Here is a 24,832-nt window from a genome sequence, read left to right as displayed (position 1 = left end):
GTCAAATTAAATTTACAACCCCGATAAAAAGTTTAAGGTAAATAAAACAAGATATAAAAAAAGAAAAAAAAAGAGAGTAAATAAATAGAAAAGTCAAAATTAGGGTTTAATTTGTGACAGTGTATTTATGTCAGGGTGCGGCCCGTAACCATACCCTCCCCTGCCCTAAACCCTTAGCCCTCAGACGCCTCAGTTCTGAACACATTCTTGCAGCTTCTACGGTCAACTCTATTCCAATTTTCATCGTAACTATATATATTATTATTATTATTATTTTAACAATATTCAAATTTGTTTTTTTCCCTCTTAAATTATAAAAAAACAAAAATTGAAGTTAAAAGGATTTTAAAAAAAAAAAAAAAAATTAACGGAAAATCTCTAATTTTAAAATTTTAAAAAATTATAAAAAAAAATACATTTACCCGTTACTATTTTATTTCAAAAATATTTTTTAAACTTTACAAAAAAGTAATTTAATCTTTTATATTTTAACATTTATTTTTATTTGTGTCCTACTGACTCTGAAATAGAATTACAATTCAATCGTACTTTAAATATTATTACAAATATTAAAAATGTTTGATGTTGGTAACTGCTATTCCGACTGTTCGGGTCACCAACCCGATTAACTAAAAATTTCGTATTAGATCAAAAAATTTGCCGAACCTCACCCGTGTACACGTTATGTGAAAAAAGAAATAGCCTTTAAAATTTTATTTAATTATAATTCATAGCCTTGGAATCTTAATGGACCAATGCTTTTTTTATTTTATTTTATTTTTTAACACAAAAAGACAACAGAATATTATTTGACAATCCAAAAGTAAATCTTACAAATACTTTTGAATATTTTTCTTAGAAATTAATTTAAAATTTTCCATTAAATCACTTTTAATTATAAATTAATGATAATTAAAATTAAAATTAAAATTACTTGAACTCATGGTGGAAGAATAATTAACGACATCTCTTATTTAATCAATACAATTATTAAACCCTTTTCCATTATTTCAACAAACTTTAATTATATTTCAACTGAAAGTCCATCCATAAATAGTTGAAAGTAAATAAATAAATAAATAACCTTAAACTTTAATTTTTTATATTTTTTTAAACTTTAATGTTCGAGTTAGAAATAATCGAGATCTAGAAGTATGCAGAATCTCACTTTGATGACAGCGGACTTGCGATTTTGATGACAGCGGACTTACGATTGTGCGGCACTCACTTCTCAGCAGCAAGTGAGTTAAGCCTATTCCTTGTGTCGCCTATGGCCAAACGACGTATGCTCGAGCCTCTGGCCTCAGTTCAAGAAATAAGCTTTAGAAAACGGGGGCAAAGAAATTTCGAAAGAGAGTTTTGAAAAGAAATTGAAATTAGTGTTATATGGAAATGTAAGGAAAAGACGACAACAACGGCTTACTGCATATAACTATTGGGTAGGTTGAAGTTGACAACTAGTCATAGCCTCCCATAGTACATTTTTGGGCATTTTTGCCCAGGTGTAGACGTGATTCTGGTGAACGGTCATACACTCCCGTATTGACCCGATATAAAATGGTAAAGGCTAAATGAAAGCATGAAAAAGGTCCGTCAATTCTTTTAAGAATTCATTAATCATCATATACTTAGAATCACTCTCATTTACCGAGAAAACCCCTTAGTACAGTTGGACATGCATGCATATACGCATGTAAATCGAAATTGGATCATTAACTTGTGACCTACCTCGAATATAGGATCACCTAGCTTGACCCTAGTCGGACCATAGAGATCTTGATCATCTAGCCTTTGATGAGTTTCTAAACATATGGACCATCTACAGTCTATGGTCAAAATCAAAACCTCGATCCTTACCTACAGGTACGGTGAGCGTCTATTCACGAGCCTTAAGTGAGCTACTTAATGGATATTACATATGTGGTATATTTACGCTATGTCGGTGGTACCACTGTTGTTGGTTGGTGACGAGAACATGCGGATCTGGGAGACTATTAAGTCGAATTGTTCGTAATTCATGAGTTTTTACAAGATCTTTCTCTAAGTATCAGCTTGGCTAGTATTGAAAAGTCGGGTCGTTGAAGGTTCGACCGTTCTAAATAAACCCCATCTCGAGACGCTCGAGAACCTAAGTGGACCGCGATTAGGTGTTTAACTAAATGCCTTGTATCCCTCTGACATCTCTCTCTTTTGCTCCTTCCGCAGGTCAACCACTTAGAACACATGGGAATACACAAAAGCTGCCCTTAAATTGCAGGCCCTTTAAAAGCTTAGCCATGCATCTATCTATTACTCTTCTTTTCTGCCCTAAACTTGTGTGCTTCTATTCTTCTTCATAATTGGTATTTAATTTAAATTATCTTTTATATTTTTTTTCTTTTAATTTTTTTTATTAAAATTATATAAATTCTGAAAATAATTCTTTTTATTATATTTATATTTTCAAATATAAAATTATATTATTATAAAATTTTATTTATTTTAATTAAATGTGGGCTTATCATTAGCCCATGGACTAGGCAATTGTGGGCTTATCATTTGAAAATAAATAGGGATTTAAATATCAAACTTAAAAAATAATATATATAATATTTTAGTCGAGTCACGTTCAGATTGTTGTTGAACTAGTTATCGAGACTTTTAAGTAGTCAGAGCTTATATTTTCAGTGTAATTAGCGAATTAACATGCAAATAATCGAGTAATATGGTTGATAATTAAAAACGTATTTGACGTAGGTGAAATTAGACCTAACGAAACAGGTCACATGCTAGTAGAAACCTAGACTCAAATACGTTCACGGTCGATTAATCATTTCACCAATTCAATTTAATTCTAACTTGTTCGAGAAGTAGTCGAAAAACTACGACCAAAATTAGGTCAACTAAACCAACCATAGACAAAGGTTGTGGCCTTTTCTTCTAAACAAAGCCAAAAGGCTTCATGGGTCTTTGGTTAGCTCGCCCAATTTTCACCTCAGCTCGTAAAAAATGGTGACATGTCGATAAAAATTAAGATATATAATATGAAATATGAAAAATTTCTCAACAACTACATTGTGCCAAAACGCTTTCTAAAACTCATGTATAAATAAACGAACACGTACCAAAACTCTGACTCTCATGTAATATACATTGCTCGACATAATAGAATGGCCATAACTGCTTCAAAGGTGGTCGTGATGGTGATGGTGGTGAGCTTAGCGGAGATGGCGATGGCGGTGGACGTGTGTGGTGTCAACAAGGACGATCTCAGAGCGTGCAAGCCATGGGTGATGAAACCGTGCCCAACCGAGCTACCACCCGCCGCCTGTTGCGACGGGCTCTCGAAGGCGGACTTGGGTTGCTTTTGCAAGTATGAACACTCCATGTTGCTGTCCTCACTTGGGATTGATCTTGATCTTGCTCTTGCTTTGCCAGCCAAGTGCAGCCTTCCCAACACTCCCTCTTGCTCTTAAGCCAATAAATAAATAAATAAATAAATAAATAAATTCAAGGTTATTTTTTTTTATTAATATTATTTTTCCTTCATGTGCAACTATTTTAATATTTATAAATTTTATTTTAGTTTGTAAATTATAAATAAAAAATTATTTTATTTCTTAGAAAAAACTTCGACTATAAAAAGTAAAATAAAAAGTATTTTAAAAATCAATAATCTAAAATTATAAATATTTTCTAAAATTGCAAAAATAAAACCGTGGATGAAGCCAACATGTGATGTCTTGGGCTTATTTGTACCATTTGGGCCCAACACATGATGTTGCTTTATTGTTATTCATATTATAATTTTCGTGTTTTTTTTTTCCTTTTTATAAATAAATTAAATCAGTATTAAAAAAAATTACTAATTTAATTTTAAATTTTCTACTATGATAAGCTTGAATAAATTGAAAAAATTTATAACCTAATTTTTAATATTTATCCGATTTTTTTTTATATATATAAATTGAAGATTAAATATTATTTACAATTTTGTCCACTTTGAGATTAAATATTTTAAATCGTAAAATAAATAAAATATGTATATCTTTAATCAAACCATACCCCGCAAGTTCTTCCACAAAAAAATAATAATAAATAAAATAAAACATAAATGTTAATTTGTTTGTTATTATCCTAAAAAGATAAGCATTTTCAACGATGCTTATCTGGCATTAGTTCACATTTTCCACGCGCCGAAATGACGCGTGTTTTGTTAAATATTTGTCCTCTCTTACTGACACGTGCCAGTTGGGATCCCCGGTGGAATCCAGCTAATTTATCCTTGCGCCATCTCTTTTCCTTTAATTTTGGCTTCTTTTTCTTTTTTTTTTTCCTTCCAATTTTATCTCTATTTATTATTATTATTATTATTATTATTATTATTATTTATTTAGGTTATTTGGCATAATTAACTTTAATAAAATTAATTCCCTGTGAAAAAACATAGTAATTTAACCTTGAGAAATTTGTTATTAATTCTAAAAAATAGTAAAATAGTTAATATACATTTTTAGTATTAAAATGTTCTAAATAGTTCATCAATTTTGACCATTAATTAATTAATGAAAAATGACGTGGCATGTGTCGGGATAATTTATATTATTTTATTGATAAGTTGTTTTGAGCTTCGCAATCTACTTTTCCCTCCAAAGCTTTTTTTAGTCTCTTTTTGACACGGTTTATGTCTGGTTCCAGTGAAACAGCTAATGTAGGATTTTTTGGGCAACGGCACCCACCCAATAAGGTGCATACACAACCCTCGAGTCCAACGATTCGGTTCGATTCTGATTTCATCAAAAAAGCATATAGTTTTCTCCTAAAAAAATTACCTCTTGACGGAGCGTATTAGATTTTCATTTTTTACTTTATTATTTATTTTTTATTTTTCATTCCCTCATCTCTCTTTTCCATCCATGTTTCTCCTATCCCTTCCCACTCCTTTTAATATTCACATTTTATATTTTAATCTAAATATGAACCACACATATTTTATTAGTATTATTTTTTTTAATATTCATTATTTATTCATATATAAATTTAAAAAATATATTTTGAAGAGGAAAATAATTAAATAATTTAAATTTTGTTATATCTATTAAAAGACTAAGTTAATAATTTTTTTTTATTTAAACACGAGCAATTTAGACAATGATTATTGATTTTATTTAAAATTAACTAAAAATCACTTAAAAATAAAATTATTTAAAATTAATTATTGACTTGGGAAAGAAGGATGAATTTGGTAATTTATTTTTTATATAATATGTGTAAATTTTTATTTGCCAAATGAACAAAAATAAAATTTATAATAAGGAAAGTTTGAATAAAAAATGAAAAAGTCAAATATAGTAACAAATTGTTTATGATTTTTATTATTTTCAAATAAAAAAAATAAGTGAGCCTATTTATTAAAATATATTCAAAAGATTATGCTGGACACAATCTACTCCAATATTTTTTTTTCAAAAATATCTATATCTTTTTTAAAATAATAATAATAAAAAAGTATGGTGCCGAGATATTATACCATTTTCTATAAATTTTGGGTCAAAATCTGGATTTTTCCTTGAGAAGTGATTTAAAATTTTATTTTAATATATATATATATATGGAAGGTGGTATGTGTCTTTCTATTTTCCAATTTTATGTTTAAAATAATATTTTTTCCTAATTCATATTATTTTAATCTCAATTTCGAACTCATTCTAATATAATTTAATATCATGACAATTAATGAAAAAATATATATATATATATATATGACCCTCAAATAAATTGAATAACACGAAAAATTGAGATCAATTCTAACTATAAATTTATTTGGGTTGAATTAAGTTCAAATAAATGAAAATATTATAAATTAGATTGGTTTTTTTAATTTAACTTAAAACTAGATTGGGTGGAGCGGAATCTACCCAAATTTATTATTAATTTTAAAAAATATATATTTTTTTTTTTTTGTTTAAGATACAATCGAACAACTTATTTATGTATTTTCTCCCATCTATTTAAAATAATTTTTAACTATTTAAAATTTTAAAATATATATTAAAATTGAGTCGCATAAAATAAAATAAAATAAATAAATATTTTACGACTTAAATAAAATAAATTTGAAAAGTTAATTTTTTTTTTTTAATTAAGAAAAAAGCCTAAAAAACCAAATATTAAAGGTAGACATATCATGTTAGTTAGATTACAAAAAAAAAATGGAATACAATTTGTAGTTTTTATAGAATATATATTCATAATTGAAGAATTGTTGTGTTGTGGGCCCCACTCATTCTCTCTCTCTCTCTCTCATCGCCAATAATTGAATTCCATCCGTTCCTCGCTTTCTCCTTCTCCGTCTTCTTCTTCTTCTTCTTCTTCCTCTCTGTGACTGCTGTCATTCTTGTTCTCTCTTCACTCCCTCAACTCCATTGCTGATCTCTCTCTAAAACCCTACTTCATCTCCCTCACCTTTCTCCTTCTTCCTCGATTATACACTATTCGCCATGCTTCCCTCTTCCTCCGTGCTCTTCCTCTGGTTCTCCTTCCTCTACTTCACCTCTTCAATGGCGGCTCCTTATGCTCTCAGCGACTTCACTGCTTCCAAGTCGATTTACGATGTGTTATTGGCTCATGGCCTTCCCAAGGGGCTACTTCCCAAGGGCGTCAGGGATTACCAATTCGATCAGGACACTGGCCGCTTTCTCGTGTTTTTGGATCAGGAGTGTAATGCGATGTTCGAGAATCAACTGCATTACGAGACTAATGTTTCCGGCACTTTGAGTTATGGCCAGATCGGCGCCTTGTCTGGGATTTCCGCCAAGGATCTCTTCTTGTGGTTCCCTGTTAAGGGGATTCGCGTCGATGTTCCTAGCTCCGGTGTTATTTATTTCGACGTCGGTGTTGTTTTCAAGCAATTCTCTCAGTCTCTCTTCGAAACCCCGCCTGAATGTGTCCCTAATTCTAAGGTTTTGATCTAATTTTTTTAAAATTTTTCATACTCTATTAGTTTCATTAGTTTGTGTTTCTCTATCAATACTGGTGAAGTTGTCTGAGTTCGATTCAGTTGGATTGGGAGAAATGTCTGATTAACATGTGACTGTGTTTTTTCCCATCTGCAGACTCAACACAGAAAGATTGGGAACGGATTTGTTCAGCCAGTTCAAGTGAAAGTGGATTGATATTTCCATTGGAGCAATGGGAAGAAAAAGAAAAAGGCTCAAAGGAATCTCTTATTGGGTGGTAGTTGTGAATCTTCATTGTATATGTCCTCAAAGCATATATATTAGCATCTGCTATATGGTTCTTTACACAGTGTGCACTTGAACTTTCTCATCATCATCATCATCATTCAGAGAAGAGTCAGAGTGTGAGAATTTGTTGAGCAGCTTCTGGTTTGTGTGAGGAAGGAAGTGAGAAGGTGAAGAAGAAAATTTGGTTCAAAGATTTTTGTTTTTTTGGCTGTAGAAAGGCAGGTGGAGTTCAGGTGAAAAATCTACACATTTCTATTCAATAATCTTCAGAAATTTTGGTGTATTGTGAATATTATCATTATCATTATTACTATAATAATTATTGTTGTTATTATTACAGTGGCTACAATTATTTTGTTTTTTTTTTGTCTTGAACCCAAATTCTCTGCAATAAACGTGTCAAGAATAGTGTTCTTCTTGTTTTATGCCTACGTCTTGTTTGTCTCTCAGTTCTTTAAGCTGACACTATTGTTTCAATTGGCACAGAACAGTGGGAATTGTCAATCTTGTCAGCATTAGCATTTTCTGTAATGCAGAAGTCTGAAGCTTGATAAGAACAGTAGATTTTGTTCTTGTTTTCTAACTTTTACTTCCTTGTTTTTGCATGAAAAGTGATACTCGAAGGCTTGTCCATGAAACTGGGATTTTACCTTAGTGTTTGAATGCTGTTGAGCCTTTTTCTTTGGTGATATTGATATACATACAGACACAGAGGACTGGATCAATTAGAGCTGTTAAAACTTGATATACAATCTTGTTGCCTGTTGGAAGATGAGATATGTTAGAGCCATTTACCATTGCTTTTTGAAAAGTTGTTCTTGGTCTTGATTTGGAGAGTTTCCCATTTGATAAGATATTAGAGAAGTTGTAAGATAGAAGTTTTTAATGCTAGGTGGGTTTTGTGAGATCCCACGTCGGTTGGGGAGAAGAGCGGAACATTCTTTATAAGGGTATAGAAACCTCTCCCTAGCACATACGGAGGGAAAGCCCAAAAAAGATAATATTTGCTAGCAGTAAATTTGGACCGTCACAGGTTTAGCAGCAAGAAGTGATTTTCGCCGAATAAAGGTGTGTTTCTGGTCAGCTCAGGGTCTTGTTTGTTCTTACATGTTTCTCAGGATAGATATACAGTGCTAGTCTACTTAGATGTGAAACTTACAAGCACTTTTTCCAGAATTTTTTGTCCAAATAAGCTCTTTCGTTCTTAGATCATGACAATGCTTAGGGATGGATACCTTTTAACCCCTGGGATTAAGAAAAGGGGAAAGTGAAAAAAGTAGGGTTTGATTTAACTGATTTGATGTTATGTGTTTAATAAATACTTTTAGTTGCTTTAACCCACAAAGAGACTTAGCTGAAAAAATGAAAAAGTAAGAAACTATCAGTTTGGTTCAGATTTTTTCAAGATTGATCTGTTTGCTTTGAGTCATGGTTTCTGTTTCTAAGATTATGCCTGTTTAGATATATGCTGATGAACTTTATCCATTTAAGAATGATGTGATACATTGTTGACTGAATTGTTAAACAATTCCATGATGGGTTGAGTTTGGACTGGTTCAAAAGCTTTATTAAAGTTTAGAGATGGGGAAGGGGTGGTAGGATAGATGGAGATCTTACTTTTAATAAAATGCATCTAAACTTCTTGACCAACAGAAAGCTTAACATGTGGCATGAATAGAAGGAGACTTCGGAAGAGATGAGGGCCTAAACACATAGAATATCTTTTTTTTTTTTTTTTTTGCCTTTTTTCTTGTGGATTGTGAAGTCTCTATCAAGAATTGTGTGTTGTTCATGTTCTAAATGGGCAGAAAGCTTGACTGTTCAACCACTCCACCAAAGGTGTAGTAGTGATGAAATCTCTCTTATTTTGTGTGTGTGTGTGTGTATAATGTGATGATGTTATTGTTGACAAGATTTGGTGAACATGTTGGGTATTAGATTGGGAAATGGATAGCAGATTCATGTTAGAAGGGCAAGAGTGATGAGTATGAATTAGTTGATGGAAGAGACAAATATTAGACAAAATGATGAGGTTTGATGGAAATAATGCAGAAGGTGGGGATGTGAATATGGATGTGTCCAGGTCCAGGGTGTACTCAAATGCTTTGTTTGAATGTGCCATTTTCTTTCTTTGGAGAGCTTAGAAACTTATTAGGATTTTGATGATTGTGGTGATGAAATGGAATGGAACTTTGCTGTCATGGGTTACACAATTTCATGTTATGTTGGGTTGGATTAGGAGGCAAGAAATTCATTATTTATTCTTTTGGGATCGACACAGGGAATCTGTAACAGCCCTATCGTAAGTAGATATTGTTCTTCAAGCCTATTGCTAGTAGATATTGTCTGTCCTACCTATTTCACTTCTTATACACACGAAATTTCTCATGAACAAGGAATCTGTAACAGCCAAAGTCCATCGATGGTAGATATTTTTTGCTTTAGCCCATCATGAACAAGGAATCTGTAACAGCCCAAGCCCATCTTTAGTAGATAGTGTTCGCCTAAGCCCATGCAAACTCATCGCTAGTAAATATTGTTTACCTAAGTCCGTCGCTAGTAGATATTGTCTGCTCCATCTATTTCATTTCCTATGCTTGTGGAATTCTTCATGAACAGGGAATTTGTAACAGCCCAAGCCCATCGCTAGTAGACATTGTTTGCTCAAGCCCATCCAAACTTATTGCTAGTAGATATTGTTCACCCAAGCCCATCGCTAGTAGAGACTGTCTGCTCCATCTATTTCATTTCCTATGTTCACGAAATTCTTCATGAACAGGGAATCTATAACAGCCCAAGCCCATCGTTAGTAGATATTGTTCACCTAAGTCTATCGCTAATAGATATTGTTTGCTCCACCTACTTCATGAACAGGGAATCTATAATAATCCAAGCCCTGTCTGCTCCACCTATTTCATTCCCTATGCTCACGAAATTCTTCACAAGGAATCTATAACAGGCCAAGCCCATCGCTAGTAGATATTGTCCGCTCCACCTATTTCATTCCCTATGCTCGCAAAATTTCTCATCAACAGGGAATCTATAACAGCCCAAGCTCATTGATAGTAGATATTGTTCGCCTAAGTCCATCACTAATATATGTTGTCCACTTCATCTATTTCATTCCTTATGCTCGCGAAATTCCTCATTTATTCTTTTGGGATAAGAACAGGAAATTTGTAATAGCTCAAGCCCATCGCTAGTAAATATCGTCCGCTCCACCTATTTCATTCCCTATCCTTCCGAAATTCCTCATTTATTCCTTTGGGACCAGAACATGAAATCGATAATAGCCCAAGCTCACGCTAGTAGATATTGTCCACTTTAACCCATTACGTATCGTCATCAGTCTCACAGTTTTAAAACACGTCTACTAGGGAGAGGTTTCCACTCTTATAATAAATGTTTCGTTCTCCTCCCCAATCGATGTGAGATTGCACAATCCACCTCCCTTGGGGACCCAACTTCCTCGTTGGCACACCATCCGGTGTCTGGCTCTAATATCATTTGTAACAATCCAAACCTATCACCAGTACATATTGTTCGCGTATCGTCGTCAACCTCACAGTTTTAAAACAGGTCTACTAGGAAGATGCTTTACACCCTTATAAGAAATGTTTTGTTTCTCTCTCCAATCGATTTGGGATTTCACAAAATTTCTGTAAAGAATCGACCGGGTTTGGATTTCCTGCCATAAATTGTTTTTGTTTATTATTCTTTAAATTGTTTGTGTTTATTATTCTAAAAAAAAAAAAAAAAAAAAAAAATCATTTTAAAGAAATTAATGTATGCATTTTATTTTTCAATATAAACTATACATTAAACCTATTCATAAAACTCATTGGAAATTGATTTTTTTTTTTAATTTTTTATTTTAAATCTTTGAAAATGGAACTCAAAATGTCTCTCTTTTTTAAGCGGTGGAGGGGTGTGGCATGCAATTATGCGGGGACGGGTCCCTGGCTCCATTTATCTAATAAGAAGAAAGCTCTTCCCATCCCTTCCCCGTTTAAATATGGAATCTATGCCCCGTTTGGGATGGATTTCCACGGAACATCGATCCTATAGATAGTTGGATATCCTAACTTTAGCCTCCAAACTAGTTTTGTGTTTATTTGGTTCTTTAATGTTCAATTTTATATCCATCCATATTTAGTCTTATTCTATGAATTGGACATGATTCATTTGTGACAGAGTTTATATTTGGCCTGTATAGGTTATTCCACCTTGATTAAACCATGATCTTATCCACATGTCAAATTTACTTTAAATATTTAACATATCGATCATATAAAAATGTAAAAATTAAAGAAATATAATCCATCTTTGGAAATGTGTCCCACTAAAATTTAATACATTTTCTTTCGAGCACATTCAGACATGACAACTCAAGCATAATTTCGAGTACATGTAGAAAATTCGAAATTTATTGCACAAATAATAATAATAATAATAATAATAATATAATAGATTTTAGAGTAAAATCCAATAATTTCGCTAACTTACTAATTACAAATAGTAGTTATTAATATTTTAAGTTCAAAAAATAAAAATAAAAAATAAAAAATAATTAACAATAATATGTAGTATTTTGTTCACACCGGAAAAGCCAAAAACTAGGTTCTAGAATTCTTGAAAAGCGTGGCAGATACCGATTGGCTGTCATCTCATCTGAGCCACAATTTAGAATTCAATTCATCACAGCCGTCCATTTTCTTGATGAACCATCTTGCAATTTCCACGTCATACTTACACTTGAATACGCCTCTCTCGCTCTTTCTATGACTAAATAAAAATATCTAATGGGTTGAAAATTCGTTAATGAAAAACAAACATATTTTCAATTAAATCCTTATTACCTCGTTAATTTACAATCTAGTCCCTATAGTTTTATAAATTGCACTTTGGCACATATTTTCAATCAAATCCTTAGAATGGAAGACGGAGGAGGCTTTGAGTGAAATTTGGCTTCGACTCGGTTGAGGAAGACAAACGAGCCTTATCAGCTAATCCTATCCAGGGCTCAAGTTTGTATCACTTTGTTTACGAGCCGAACGAACCCTGGGCCAACCCGGGCAACCTAGGTGATCTCGCATTCTAAGAACAAAGAAGAGGCTGGTTATGGTCTAGGATACCCCGAGAAACTTTAGGTAACTTCATATAAATAGAAGTTATAAACTTGAGAGGAGACAAGTTCACGATGCATATTAGAACTCCTATCTCGAGCATCTAAGCATGAGTAGCAAGCATCTCTTGTAGGCAATTTGCTTCCTACTATATCGTGAATCACGTGCGACAATCATCTTGTAGATACTTTAACCCCAACTGTATTGTTGATCACGTGCAAGTCAAGTGGACTAACGTTCAACTAGTAGATCAGAGATTCAAATACGTCGTTTGATCAGTTTTTGGAAGATTGAAAATACAATGAAATAGAGGGACTGAGTTGCAAATAAAGGCAGGGACTAATTGGCAAATTTTGAAAGGAAAACAAAAAACTGAAATCATCAGAGCATCAGCACTTTCCTCCCAACACTTGGACGGATATTTCTCGCGCTCTGTCTTCAACTGTTACCTTTTTCTTCCCCCTCTTTATCGTCTCATACACAGAACAAACAGTCTCTCCAGCGGCGAACCATTCACTTTCCGGCGACTATACTCCGGCGACTTCACTGTTTACACTCCCTTCTCCTTCTCCATGTCCGCCATAGCGCTCTGCTCTTCTCCGGTTCCTTTTCCTTCTCAATTGCCGATCAAGCCTCGGAGAAAACCAAAATTGTATTCATCCGATTGTCTCTGCCTTTCATTTTCGTGTAATTTGACAAGACTGTGGTCTTCTCACTGTTCGACGTCGAAGAATTGGAGCACGGTGCGTAATGGAGCTGTGTCCACGTTTGCTTGTTCGACGTCGTCGTTCGTCGGGAGAATCGGCTCGCGGATTCGGCAGGGGAATTTCTCGCTCTTGTCCTTTGGACTGAACTCCAATGCGGAGGCGGAAGCTACCGATGGCGATTCGTCTCAGCTTTTGTCGGCTTTGCTTCCTTTTGTGGTGGCTGCTACTGCGATTGCGGCTTTGACTCGGCCTTCTACTTTCACTTGGTAATTTGGACCTTATCGATTTAGTTATTGTAGTGTAGTGTAGTTACCAATTTTCAATTTCAGCCACTGCATTTTTTGTTTTTTAAACTAATTTTCTTTGAGTTCTTTCTCTCTCACATGCAGCATTAAATCCTTGTTCTCTGGGAACTGATTCTTATTAATTTATTTTCATTCATCTTGAAACTTCATTATCTTTGACATTTAATATTGTTGTTACTGTTCTTCAGGTTTCTTTATAATCTGCAGTCAAATAATTTTAATAACGGTTTCGTTTATCCTCAACCAGTCAACTTTCTGGTTGTTTTTTTAATAAAAAATTTGTTTTAAATTGTGAATGTCATTATATGTATATTTTTTTATGAATTTAGTTTTGGAACTTTCAATTTGCAGAGTCCACAAGGAGCTATATGATGGCTCATAGCTTCTTTGTTATTCCTTCTCTTTTCTATGTTGCTATCATGTTTAGATTATTGAATCTTTTAACAAAACTATCTGTAACAATGATATGTTGCTGTTTGAGGTCGTGCATGTAGCTTATACAGTATATGAAATCAAATTTGAATTTGTCAAAAAGTATTTTATTATGTTTTTGATTTGGCTTTTTGCAGGGTTTCTAAGGATTTCTATGCCCCAGCTCTTGGTGGGATAATGCTATCTATTGGGATTAAGCTTTCTATTAATGATTTTGCTTTAGCAATTAAGAGGTTATACTTCTGAAACACCAATCCTGTCAACTGCATTTGAAAACTTGAGTGTGTTCTTGAGATTTATTTTTCTTCATTTTGTTTATGATTTGCAGGCCTCTACCACTTTCTGTTGGGTTTATTGCTCAGTATGTGTTGAAACCAGCCCTTGGTGTTTTGATAGCTAGAGCATTTGGCATATCTCCAATGTTCTATGCAGGATTTCTTCTCACAGCCTGTGTTGGAGGGGCTCAGTTGTCAAGTTATGCCAGTTTCTTGAGTAAAGGAGATATTGCCTTGAGTGTTCTCCTTACCAGCTTCACCACCATCTCTTCCGTGCTTCTGACACCTCTTTTGACTGGCATTCTGATCGGTTCGGTTGTTCCAGTTGATGCAGTTGCCATGGCAAAGTCAATATTGCAGGTAATGGTTTCAATGAATTGAATAGTAGATAAGATTCACAGATTTCAAACAGAAATGTCCAGTACAATTGTAGTACATATTCCTACCATTTTTTTTTTGTAAGAAACCAAGCTTGGACATACAAAAAAAAAAAAAAAAAAAAAAAAACAAACCAACAAAAGGAGTCCTCAACTATAGGAAACAACTCCAATCTAAAAGAATACAACCAAGTTGTAACATCCCAAGCCCACTGCTAGCAAATATTGTCTGCTTTGGTCCGTTGTATTGCCGTTAGCCTCACAGTTTTAAAACGCGTCTAGGAGAAGTTTCCACACCCTTATAAAGAGTGCTTCGTTCCCCTCTCTAACCTATGTGCGATCTCACACAAGCTCATAAAGACACATTAAATAACACCACCTTCAACACCTCCCTCAAAAATCTCTCCACTCCTAAAAATCCTGCTATTTCCCTAGAGCCACCTATACCCCACAAGATTGCGAAACAACATGCCTACCACAAAACTCTCCCCTTCTACTGAAAAGTATACTCCTTCGGGAGCATGTACTAGAGTAGTATTAGACTTTTTCCTGAAAAAAAACATTTAGTGCAGAGAAGTCTGATATATTGGGTTTCTTATTATTTAGGCATCTGTTTGTATGAGAGAGCTTTTCTAATCTTTATAACTCTTCTTAGCAAACGAGTTAATTAAACAGAAGTTTCTTTTGTGGAGATTTTCATGTGTCTCTGTGGAGATTGTCTGATATAATCATTAATGTTTGGTTATTAATCATGGTTGCAGGTTGTTCTTGTTCCAATTTCTCTTGGACTCGTCCTTAATTCTTATGCAAAGCCTATCGTGGCCCTTCTTCAGCCTGTGATGCCGTTTGTTGCAATGATCTGTACTTCATTGTGCATCGGTAGCCCTCTTGCTATAAACAGGAGCCAAATTTTGTCAATAGATGGAGCCCGGTTGGTTTTTCCAGTTTTGGCCTTCCATACTATGGCATTCACTTTGGGATACTGGGCGTCCAAAATTCCAATCGTAAGGTAAAAGTTATATCTCTTGACATAAAAATCCTATTTATTTTTATGAACTTCGGGGATTCCGTTCCTTCAGAACGACCGTTTTGAGGTAGAACTTAACACAAAATAATTGATTCTTCTTAAATTACTTATCACCCAAAAGCTTAATTTGATGGTTCAAATTCAAGACCTCTTACTCTAATACCATATTGAATCATCAAATCAATCCAAAAATTTAAGTTGATGGTTATGCTAAATTTAGTTATTTTTAATGCTTCAATTGTTCTGCTCGCATTTTATTATGCATGAAAATATGAATATCTCTTTATCGATTAAATGCTTACAAAAGTCCAGCAGGGTAGCTAATGCTAGGAACCATCTGATCTTTTGCTTTGATCAATCGCCTTCAATCTTTTTAGAAAACTGTTAAGGCATGTGACTATAATTAGTCAAGGCTTTTCAACTCTTCATTCACATGAAAACTATCTGCTGTCATAATATTGCTTACCTTTCTGCTCAAGTGGATCATAGATAACAATGTTGGCAATAGTTCATGAATAGATAGCATCAACCAAATCTGCAGTGTATGGCTTGTTGGGAGTAGTCTATAAAATTCATTTTCGAACTTAAAAATCAAAAGTAGAAGGGCTGTCTGAGAGACCTTTAAAAAGTAGCTATGGGATTTGGAACAAAATTTGGTGATGTGTTTGATTGAACCTTTGATAATTGTTTATTCTCATATTAGCTACGAGGCTTTTATTATTAGTTTCCAGTGTACAGCACCTATAACCTTTACAGGCCATCCAACACCCTCCTCCTAAACCTGAAAACTCAAGTAGGAAGCTACTTTTTATAATAGCTCCCAAGCAACAAAATTACATAAAAGTCAAGTTGTAAGTATCTGTTGGTGGCTTAAGATTCTTACATAAAAACTTCTATCTCCTTTGTCTAACAAAGTTTCTCATTCCTATAGTGATACTGGTTTGATTTATGTTTTAAGAGTGGTTATGTTTCACAACTTGTCATGTCATTTTGTTTGTTGTACTGGATTGGATTGAGTGTTGAGGATTGTTGGGAGGGAGTCCCACATTGGCTAATTTAGGGAATGATTTATAAAGAAGGAATATATCTCCATTGGTATGAGGCCTTTTGGGGGAGCTCAAAGCAAAGCCATGAGAGCTTATGCTCAAAGTGGACAATATCATATCATTGTGGAGAATCGTTATTCCTAACATTGAATTCACTTTGATTTCCAGCTCAAGGTGGCAGGAGATTGGGACTCCTAGCTCCTGATTTCAGGTAGGAAGCTTAATAAATGACTAGCACTGATACTGTTTTGAGTTCGACATTAGGGTGCACAGTTATTGTAGATGAATGAGGTTGGCTTAATACCAAGGTCATTGAAAACTAGATTACATTGAATGTCAGAATTCAAACATATGATGAACATTACATGATAGCCATTTTGTTATATATCTGATATCTGAAACTGTGGATACAATGTCGTTGGTGTCATAGGCAAGAAGAAGAAGCTAGCAGAACAATTTCACTATGCACAGGGATGCAAAGCTCCACTCTAGCAGGGCTTCTTGCTACTCAGTTCCTCGGGAGCACACAGGCCGTTCCGCCTGCGTGTTCGGTCGTTGCCATGGCCATCATGGGTCTCTGTTTAGCTTCTTTCTGGGGCAGTGGCTCCAAAATTAGAGACTTACCATCTCTTGTGATGCAGAAAACCAGTTCAATTGTCAGTGCTTCTTGAATCCATCTCTTAATAAACTGGTTGGGAGTCTCAAAATGCAACGGCGAAAATTCCAGTTGAAGGGAAGGGAAAAGAGTGCTGCATCAACTAGCAGTAGCAGTTGGAAACTTCTGTGTACAGAGAGAGATTCAGGTACCCCATAGAAAATAGCAGGAAATGAATTTACTTGTATACGTTCATATGATACAGGAAATGAAATGGGGCGCACCATCAGCATGATGTAGAATAATATTTAGTATCATAATAGTTTTCACATAAAATCAAGAAAAAAAAAAAAAAAAAAAGTTGTTTTTGCATCGTTTCAGTTTATTTTAAACATTAAATTGAAAATGTTAAATTAATAAAAATATTTTAATTTTTTCTTCTAGAAAAAATATACTTAAATTTTTAAAAATTTCAATAATACCTACTTAAAAAAAATTAAAAATACTTTTTCGGGTTATTTTGGATGAAAATATTAGTACTTTATTTAAAAAATATCTTTGAATTTTTAATAGAATTTTAAATACACTCAATTTTTAAAAAGTTTCATTAATATGGTTCAAAAACTTTTGAAGAAGTTTAAAAATATTCTAACAAATATTACTATGTTTGATAAATACCTATGAAATTTTAAAAAATAACATTAATACTCTTTACCTTTTATAAAAAGATGTTAAAACAATTTTTTACCGAAACTATGTATTGACACCTCACTAATTATCTCCAAATATTTTAATGTTACTTTTCAAACATCATATTCAAATCCTCACCATTCCATTGACGTGTAATATACAATGAAACAAAGAAAGGAAGAGTAGAGATAATAAAAAAAAAAAAAAGAAAAATGCAACACTAGTAGGATATACTCTATGAATAAAGAACCCAAAAAAAAGAAAAAATATCGAATTCATAATACAAATATTTGTGGAAAAGAAGAGAGGGGGGAGGAACTGAGCTATTCACAGCTCGCGGCAGATTCTGCAGCAAGCAAAAGAAAAGAAAAATCTTGCAAAAAGCACTTTGATTTCTACTTCCTATAAAATGCCCCATTACCCAATACACATTCTTTTGCAATCACAAATTCCAAATGAAAATTAAACAGCTAAAAAAAAATGTAATCATCATTGGAATTTTGTTTCATGTTTGATTTACATATTACCATTTTCGTCTGCTGATGACTCGGAGGCTGAGTCATCGGTCGTTGAGTTCGAAACGACCTCTGATTGGCTGCTATTTTCGCTGTCTGAACTTGTCCAACCTTTCTCATCGCCTCTTTGTTTCAAGAGAAACCAGTACATGATACTTGCAGTTAAGGTGAGGATCATCTTTTGATTCACCTAATGGTACATGAAACAAAAGATGTAAATATTAATCTAATTCCCACCGTTTTCAATTTCATTTTAATCTAGTTCTCATAATTCTATCTCCCAAAATATTAAACATTCTACGACCCATGTTTGTTTTGGACCACACCATAAAACTACATAATTTAACTTCTAAAACCATTCCCTGCTGGCCTTCAAGCCCCACCTTGTGCACACCACACACCACATCAAGCACCCTTGCTCGCACATCATTCCCTCCAATAACCCCCGAACTCAAGCATAATTACAAGTTCATGTTTACGCTCTTACCTACATGTCCCCTCTAAGGCACATGTGCTTAGCTACAAGCGCCTTGGAGCGAGTCCCTATGAAAAATCAGGACATCCAAAACTTGCAAGAAATAAAAATATAGGTATAATGCTTGATAAATTCAGTTCGTAATTTCCTATTTTTTATGCACTTGGATGCGAGGCCATTTTGAGTGCACGAGTACGTTGGATTGGTGAATTTCTCGATATTATTAGTAGTTTATCCAAATATTAATCCGTCTACATTTTGTTAGATCTTTTGAATTTTATCCTATCAATTCATCCTTTAGCAATTTATAAATGTAACAGTTAATAAGCTAAAAGGGGAAAAAAGATTGAGCTGAAGTTCAGATAAGTACCTCAGTGATGTCTTCAGGAAGCAAAAATATGGAACATCCAAGCTTCCTTGCAATGCTAATGATGTAGGTTGCGTTCATCTTTTTCTCCTCGTCTATGTTGTTCATGATTAAAGGAAAAGAGCAAACAATTAGAAATTGTAGACACGTGAGGATGCCCTTTTCTTGGTCCCTTAATGTTGTAAACAATGTTTCCATTTTTAAATTACATACTTTAAATAGAAAAAAAGTTCCCGAACACCTGTTAATTTCGACGTTTGGCTAAATTTTGAAGTATTTTTCAGAAATAGAAGGAATAGCTTACAATGCAGAAGTACATAATAAAAGCATACCGGTGACTCCTTTGGTAACAAGACTCCAATTGACAACTCTAGGCTGCACTGAACTAAGAAGCTCCAGGAAAAATGTTCCATTCGACAAACTCTTGTCCTGTAGATGGCATATTATGATAATAACAAGTTATAAGTCTCATCATTAACGAAATTAAATGAAAATATTATTTGGAATGATTACTATTTTTCTTCTGACCATTTCTTATTTGAAGATGGAGGATTATGCTAGTTATTAAAACAATTAAGGTTCTAATTTAAGAGTAAGGAGTGAAATCTCTCTTCCCTATGTCCTAGGAACGATTTCCCATTCAGATTTCCTATTCAGAACGGGAAGAAGTGCTATATGAGAAATTCGAGATCAAATAGAATATATTTCTTTCTAGACCTTGTGAGTTATTTATTTCTCCGAAACTAGAGAAGTGATTTTCCTCATTTTTCTCAATAAGTCGACCGCATTACACAATTGAGATACTTCGAATAAATGAATAAAGTATATATGTTCATACTAAATTTCTATCAAATGTTGCAATATGTTCTAGCCCAATAAAGAAAGAAAACAAAACAAAAGTTTAAAAGTTTAAGGATTCGATATTTTGATAAATATATGTGCGTGTGTAAAATAAGAAAAGCAGAAAGCCCAACCAAAATAGGATTGACCAATAAACAATTATACTTCGTCTTTCAAAACTCAATGATCATAGCACTTTTAAAGAAATAGTTAGGACTTCACACTAGTTCAAATTAACACCAACCTGACCACTTGAGATCATTGAAAGATAGCAATATAACGCCACTTTGAGAAGGAGCATGAAGAAGTCAATACCTTAAAACTAGTCATGTGACACTGGCTGCCAGAACCTCTGACTTTGTTGTTGGCCCATTGCAAAATATCAGCATCAGTGATTTCCTTTCCAAAGGAGTGGAATCTTAAGTTTTTTAAAAGTTGAAGGATGTTGTATCTCATCAGTTGCCACAAGTAAGCTGAAAAGAAAGCCAGAAATCTTCACCTGATCAATATACCAATGGAATAATTCCAAATATCAAACTATACAGAAAATCATCTTTAGTAGTAATGTCTGCTTAACAGATGAAAATATTGACTGGCTTACCCAGTATCAATTTTTTATTCCCTTGCACAATATCGTTTCCAGCAATATTAACCAGAGAGAACTTCAATTGCTTCCCTATTTTGACAACTTGGTTGCAGTTTTCTACTTTTCTAAATGGCATTTTAATCGGAGGCTTATTAGCAATCTTCCAATTAACAATTCCTGGGGACACCTTGTCTAGCGTCTCAAGAAGAATCCACCTGAAAAATGAAGGAAAGATATTATTTCTTTCACAGTTAAGATTGTCCATCAGCTATGTAAGCATAGACATGAGAAAGATCCCATTCGATAACCCCACTTTTCAATAGAAGAAGTTGCAATATTTTCGAAAACGAAATTTCTTCATTATTAAAAAATCAATGATATCTAGAGATTTACTCTGATCTGCTACGTTAACTTAAAAGAATAATCAAGTAAATAAACTTGTATCCTATTGTAGGTCAAAGCAAAATAACGCAGGAAGAGATGAAATAATTTTTACCCATTTCTAAGATCCTCAAAGACATTATTGATATAAGTTGAAAGCCCCATGCTATTTATCCATAAACGGAATGCTCTCTCTTCCCTAGAAACTTGGGCGTCATCTGGCATCGTCTCTAGAAAAGATATTTGCTTCGTCTGCGTAGACAGCCCATTCCTACAAAGTATGGTGAATGTCATAAACAACTTAAAGATAATAGGCAGGAAACAAGAAGAAACAGCGTAGTTTTGCTTTCATGTCATGTTTATATGTCAATTTTGCAATTTTTCGTGGGCTTGCATAGCTCTAGTGTCATACAAAAATATAGGATACAATAAAAATATTTAGAAGTTGTCACCCAGAGAAAATAGTCCATAGAACTGGATTGCACAAAATAAGAACCAATGCAGCTTGCTCAAGGAGTTGATTCTTTTCTCACCTATGCTGAAAGATATGAGCCACGAAAGCGAGGTTCAAATTAGGTGAACCTTCCACAATATCTCTAGCTGTGAGATATCTTTTGCAACCCATTTTATCTGCATGTTCAAGAACCAACTTCGCTCGTTCTAAAGGATCTTTCACTGTCAATGTTGACGGATTACTGTGCTCAGGTGCAAGAACTTTTAAAAGGCAAGCATATGCTTCTGCATCCTGCAGGAAAGATATATCACATGTTCAAAAAATGAAAAAAGAAATCCATAGAAGGAAAATAATAAATTTCCAAGCTAACTTCTTCACTTTGGTGAGGAAAAAATAGGTTCAGTGAATATTAGAAACAAATTTTAGCGCCATTTCTACCTTTATGTCAGAAGAGAAGTTTGTTACTGTCTTGTTGTATCCTCCTTTCTTAAGTTGAAAATTCATCCATCTCAGTAAGATCTTTTCTGGAGGTAGGCTCATCAACTCCTCCACATCCTGGCAGTTAGAGAATTCAATAATGTCTTCCAAATAATTTGCTGCTAAAAGTTTGTATTCTGTAAAAAAGCATATTATATGTAATTCAAAGTCCATCATTACCTTACTATCACCAACCAACTCCACCAACTGAGGGGTCTTTTTGAGGTTGAGGTCTGCCAATAATTGTATCTGGTACAATAACCATTAGGACAAGTGAATCAATCTAAACATAACACTTTTGCAACATGTTTAACGTAGAAAGTAATTACAATTAATCAATTGTAAAGGGCAGTGTAAAACCAAATAATGTTAAAAGGATATATATATGTATATATACTAAAAAAAACATTATGTCAAAAGATCATAACAGTATTTTACCTTAATAATCTGAGATATAAGTCCAAGTACAAGATGCCGCTGCAAATGAAAACAGATGACTCAGAACTCATTCTGATCAGTAAAGTTGCAAAGATTACTCAGTATACTATTTCAAAATAACTCATGAGGAATGTAGTCTCCAGGGATCTTCAATTCATTCTTCAACATTTTAGTTCTTGTAGAACATGATGAGTTATTATATAAATGAGAAAATAGAAAGAAAATTTTAGCTTTTACTTCATAAGTTAACTAGAAAAGGAAAAATAAAAATCAGAATTGCGCTATTTTGTCTCTGACAATCATCTAAACCATTGGCAAACTCTAATTAACCTATGCAATTGAAGTTGTTTTCCTCGGAACGTTGTCTGCTTCCAATTTGTTCCTAAATATTGATTACATTCGTTTGCCTGCCCTGTCTTAGGCTTTATGGTGCTTTTTTCTTTTAAATAAAAAGTTCAAACATACTCCAAAGTTGAATGGTAAAGAAGGTTTAGTAGATGAAAGAAAGTAATACTTCAAAAGGAAGGTATAAGAAACAACTTCTGGACTCTATTTTGATAGCTAAGAGAAATATTCATACCCTCGCTTCAATAAAATCCTGTGTTCCAATATTTACTACAGTGCATCCAATGGCCTTTGCAGAGTTGAGGCAAAGTGTATGGTTTTCATTTCTTTCCCAAGGATTGAGCACAGCCTTTGTATTGATTGCACGATCATCAATAGTTCCAGGAACCGCCACATTGATTAGTTTACTGTAACCACCAATAACAGAATTCGTCGTTGTAATCGAATCCAAATCAATTAAGAATAAAGGCGATTAAAACATATTAATGACGACTTACCAGAGAAGAACTCCGTCCTTTGCAATCTCGAATAGATTGTTCGTGGAAGGGTCTATGGGGAGGTATCTCTTAAGAAATTTATCTTCTGAAAGGTAATTGTTGATATGTGCGACGTAAGATGCTTTCTCCGATTCGCTAATTGTGTGAAGCAAAGTAGTGGTGGCAGCCTTGAGAAATGCCGATGAATTTTTCGCACCAGTACTTCCGGTTCTAGCACTTGCATGAGCTTGCAATTTCAGATAAATCTGTCATGTTCGTTAAAGAAAATCATCAAGTAATACATCCGAACTTCCGTTTTTTTCCTTTCGACATTCTCGGCGGAAAAAAAATTGAGATAGATTGAACATGAACATCATCTGACAGAGGCTCTGTATCTATCAAAGATGAACAAAGAAGAGCAGAAGAGAGAGATAAAGAAGATAAACACAACGTACTTTAAGGAAGAATTCGTAATCGACTTCATCATCCTGATTCTGATACAAATCTTGTATGAAGGAAGCTCTCTCTTGCTCCGTAAGATTCTCTCCAACAACTTTAAGCCTCGACATCTTGGAAGCCAAGTCTCCAAGGGTAAGCCTGCCGCTCTCTCTTTTCATACTCATATACTACAAAATCCAATCAGATCCAAACCAAAAACACTAAGAACCAACGGTTTCAACACCAAAACAGCCAAAACATACACCAGAAACAAATCGAGAATAATGCGACAGATTGCTTTTCACATCAAACCAAAAGCCACCAGAATTCACACAAACTAATCAAAACAAGAAAGAGAGGAAGTACATACATGAGACTTCAGACTCCGAAGCTCGACTTGAGTGAACTGATTATGGAGCCATGGATCTGAGACGAGAATGCCAACATATCCAGACATGGCTCCGGTTCAAGGAAGATGCTGATGATTCTAGTTCTTGCTCTTGTTCCGTTCAGGCTTCGGCTTCAGCAATCAGGGAAGGGAAAAGTGGGGAAGAAGATGAATGGCGATGGTAGGCCAAAGCTTCGAAGCTGTCAGAATTTCAAAGATCGTTAGGAGAGAGAAAGAATTCAAATAATGACTTCACTATCCCCATTTCTCTTTCTCTCTATTTATATTAAAAGAAAGAACTGAGCGTTGTACACAAGTTGGGGCCGCTCTTGTCGTTTAAATCATTTTAATTTTAATTTTAATTTTAATTTTAATTTTCTCTTTTTATTGTGACTAAAATGCCCCTCTAAACGGCTATACTCTCCAATTTTTACGTCCTATTATAATGTTTTAAAAATACAAATAAAAATTATTCATTAATTTATGGAAACATATTCAATTTTTACATTTTAAAATTGCCCAATTTCTATTAATATCTCCGCTAATTAAAAAAATAATCTCAAATTTTAATTAAAGTTTTACTATAATGTTTTAAATACTAAATAATAATGATAATAATTTTTAAAATTTTATTTTTGTTTAATAAATTTTACTAAGAGTTCAACTGTTCTAAGAAAATAAAATAAAATGTGTGAATGAATAATGAAGAAGAAAATTAATACCATTTAATAAGAAAGCCTAAATTTTTATTTGGAATCCTTTTTATTATTGATTATATGTCGAAATTACAAAATTAACCCTAACGTGGAGTGTACAATACGGGGCAAAAATGATAGCTAGAAAGTG

The 24,832-nt window shown here is 33.8% G+C and overlaps 4 protein-coding genes across 4 annotated transcripts; 3 read left to right on the top strand and 1 right to left on the bottom strand.

The window, feature by feature from the left end:
* Positions 1-3,149: 3,149 nt before the first annotated feature.
* LOC147790052 (putative lipid-transfer protein DIR1) lies at positions 3,150-3,455 on the top strand. Its single transcript, XM_087129449.1, has one exon. The coding sequence runs from the start codon at positions 3,150-3,152 to the stop codon at positions 3,453-3,455; it is 306 nt and encodes a 101-aa protein (XP_086985575.1).
* A 2,874-nt stretch (positions 3,456-6,329) lies between these two features.
* Positions 6,330-7,560, top strand: LOC111807723 (uncharacterized protein At5g01610). The gene is made up of 2 exons (XM_023693573.2): positions 6,330-6,941; positions 7,095-7,560. The coding sequence occupies exons 1-2, from the start codon at positions 6,480-6,482 to the stop codon at positions 7,152-7,154; spliced, it is 522 nt and encodes a 173-aa protein (XP_023549341.2). The 5' UTR covers positions 6,330-6,479; the 3' UTR covers positions 7,155-7,560.
* A 5,148-nt stretch (positions 7,561-12,708) lies between these two features.
* On the top strand, positions 12,709-17,421 carry LOC111807642 (Sodium Bile acid symporter family). The gene is made up of 5 exons (XM_023693445.2): positions 12,709-13,325; positions 13,934-14,029; positions 14,125-14,431; positions 15,210-15,457; positions 16,952-17,421. Exons 1-5 carry the CDS (start codon positions 12,925-12,927, stop codon positions 17,190-17,192), a joined length of 1,293 nt encoding a protein of 430 aa, XP_023549213.2. The 5' UTR covers positions 12,709-12,924; the 3' UTR covers positions 17,193-17,421.
* A 590-nt stretch (positions 17,422-18,011) lies between these two features.
* On the bottom strand, positions 18,012-24,259 carry LOC111806484 (Actin binding Calponin homology (CH) domain-containing protein). The gene is made up of 14 exons (XM_023691823.2): positions 23,969-24,259; positions 23,616-23,786; positions 23,182-23,426; positions 22,920-23,091; positions 22,340-22,378; positions 22,082-22,150; positions 21,863-21,979; positions 21,504-21,715; positions 21,086-21,241; positions 20,605-20,804; positions 20,319-20,476; positions 19,496-19,592; positions 19,167-19,258; positions 18,012-18,511 (listed from the first exon to the last, which is right to left on the bottom strand). Exons 1-14 carry the CDS (start codon positions 24,053-24,055, stop codon positions 18,323-18,325), a joined length of 2,004 nt encoding a protein of 667 aa, XP_023547591.2. The 5' UTR covers positions 24,056-24,259; the 3' UTR covers positions 18,012-18,322.
* Between the last annotated feature and the right edge of the window lie 573 nt (positions 24,260-24,832).

The sequence above is a fragment of the Cucurbita pepo genome, chromosome 12 (genome assembly GCF_057944985.1).
Source record: "Cucurbita pepo subsp. pepo isolate OVF chromosome 12, ASM5794498v1, whole genome shotgun sequence".
Taxonomy (NCBI): Eukaryota; Viridiplantae; Streptophyta; class Magnoliopsida; order Cucurbitales; family Cucurbitaceae; genus Cucurbita; species Cucurbita pepo.
This window is presented reverse-complemented; position numbering and strand designations above follow the sequence as displayed.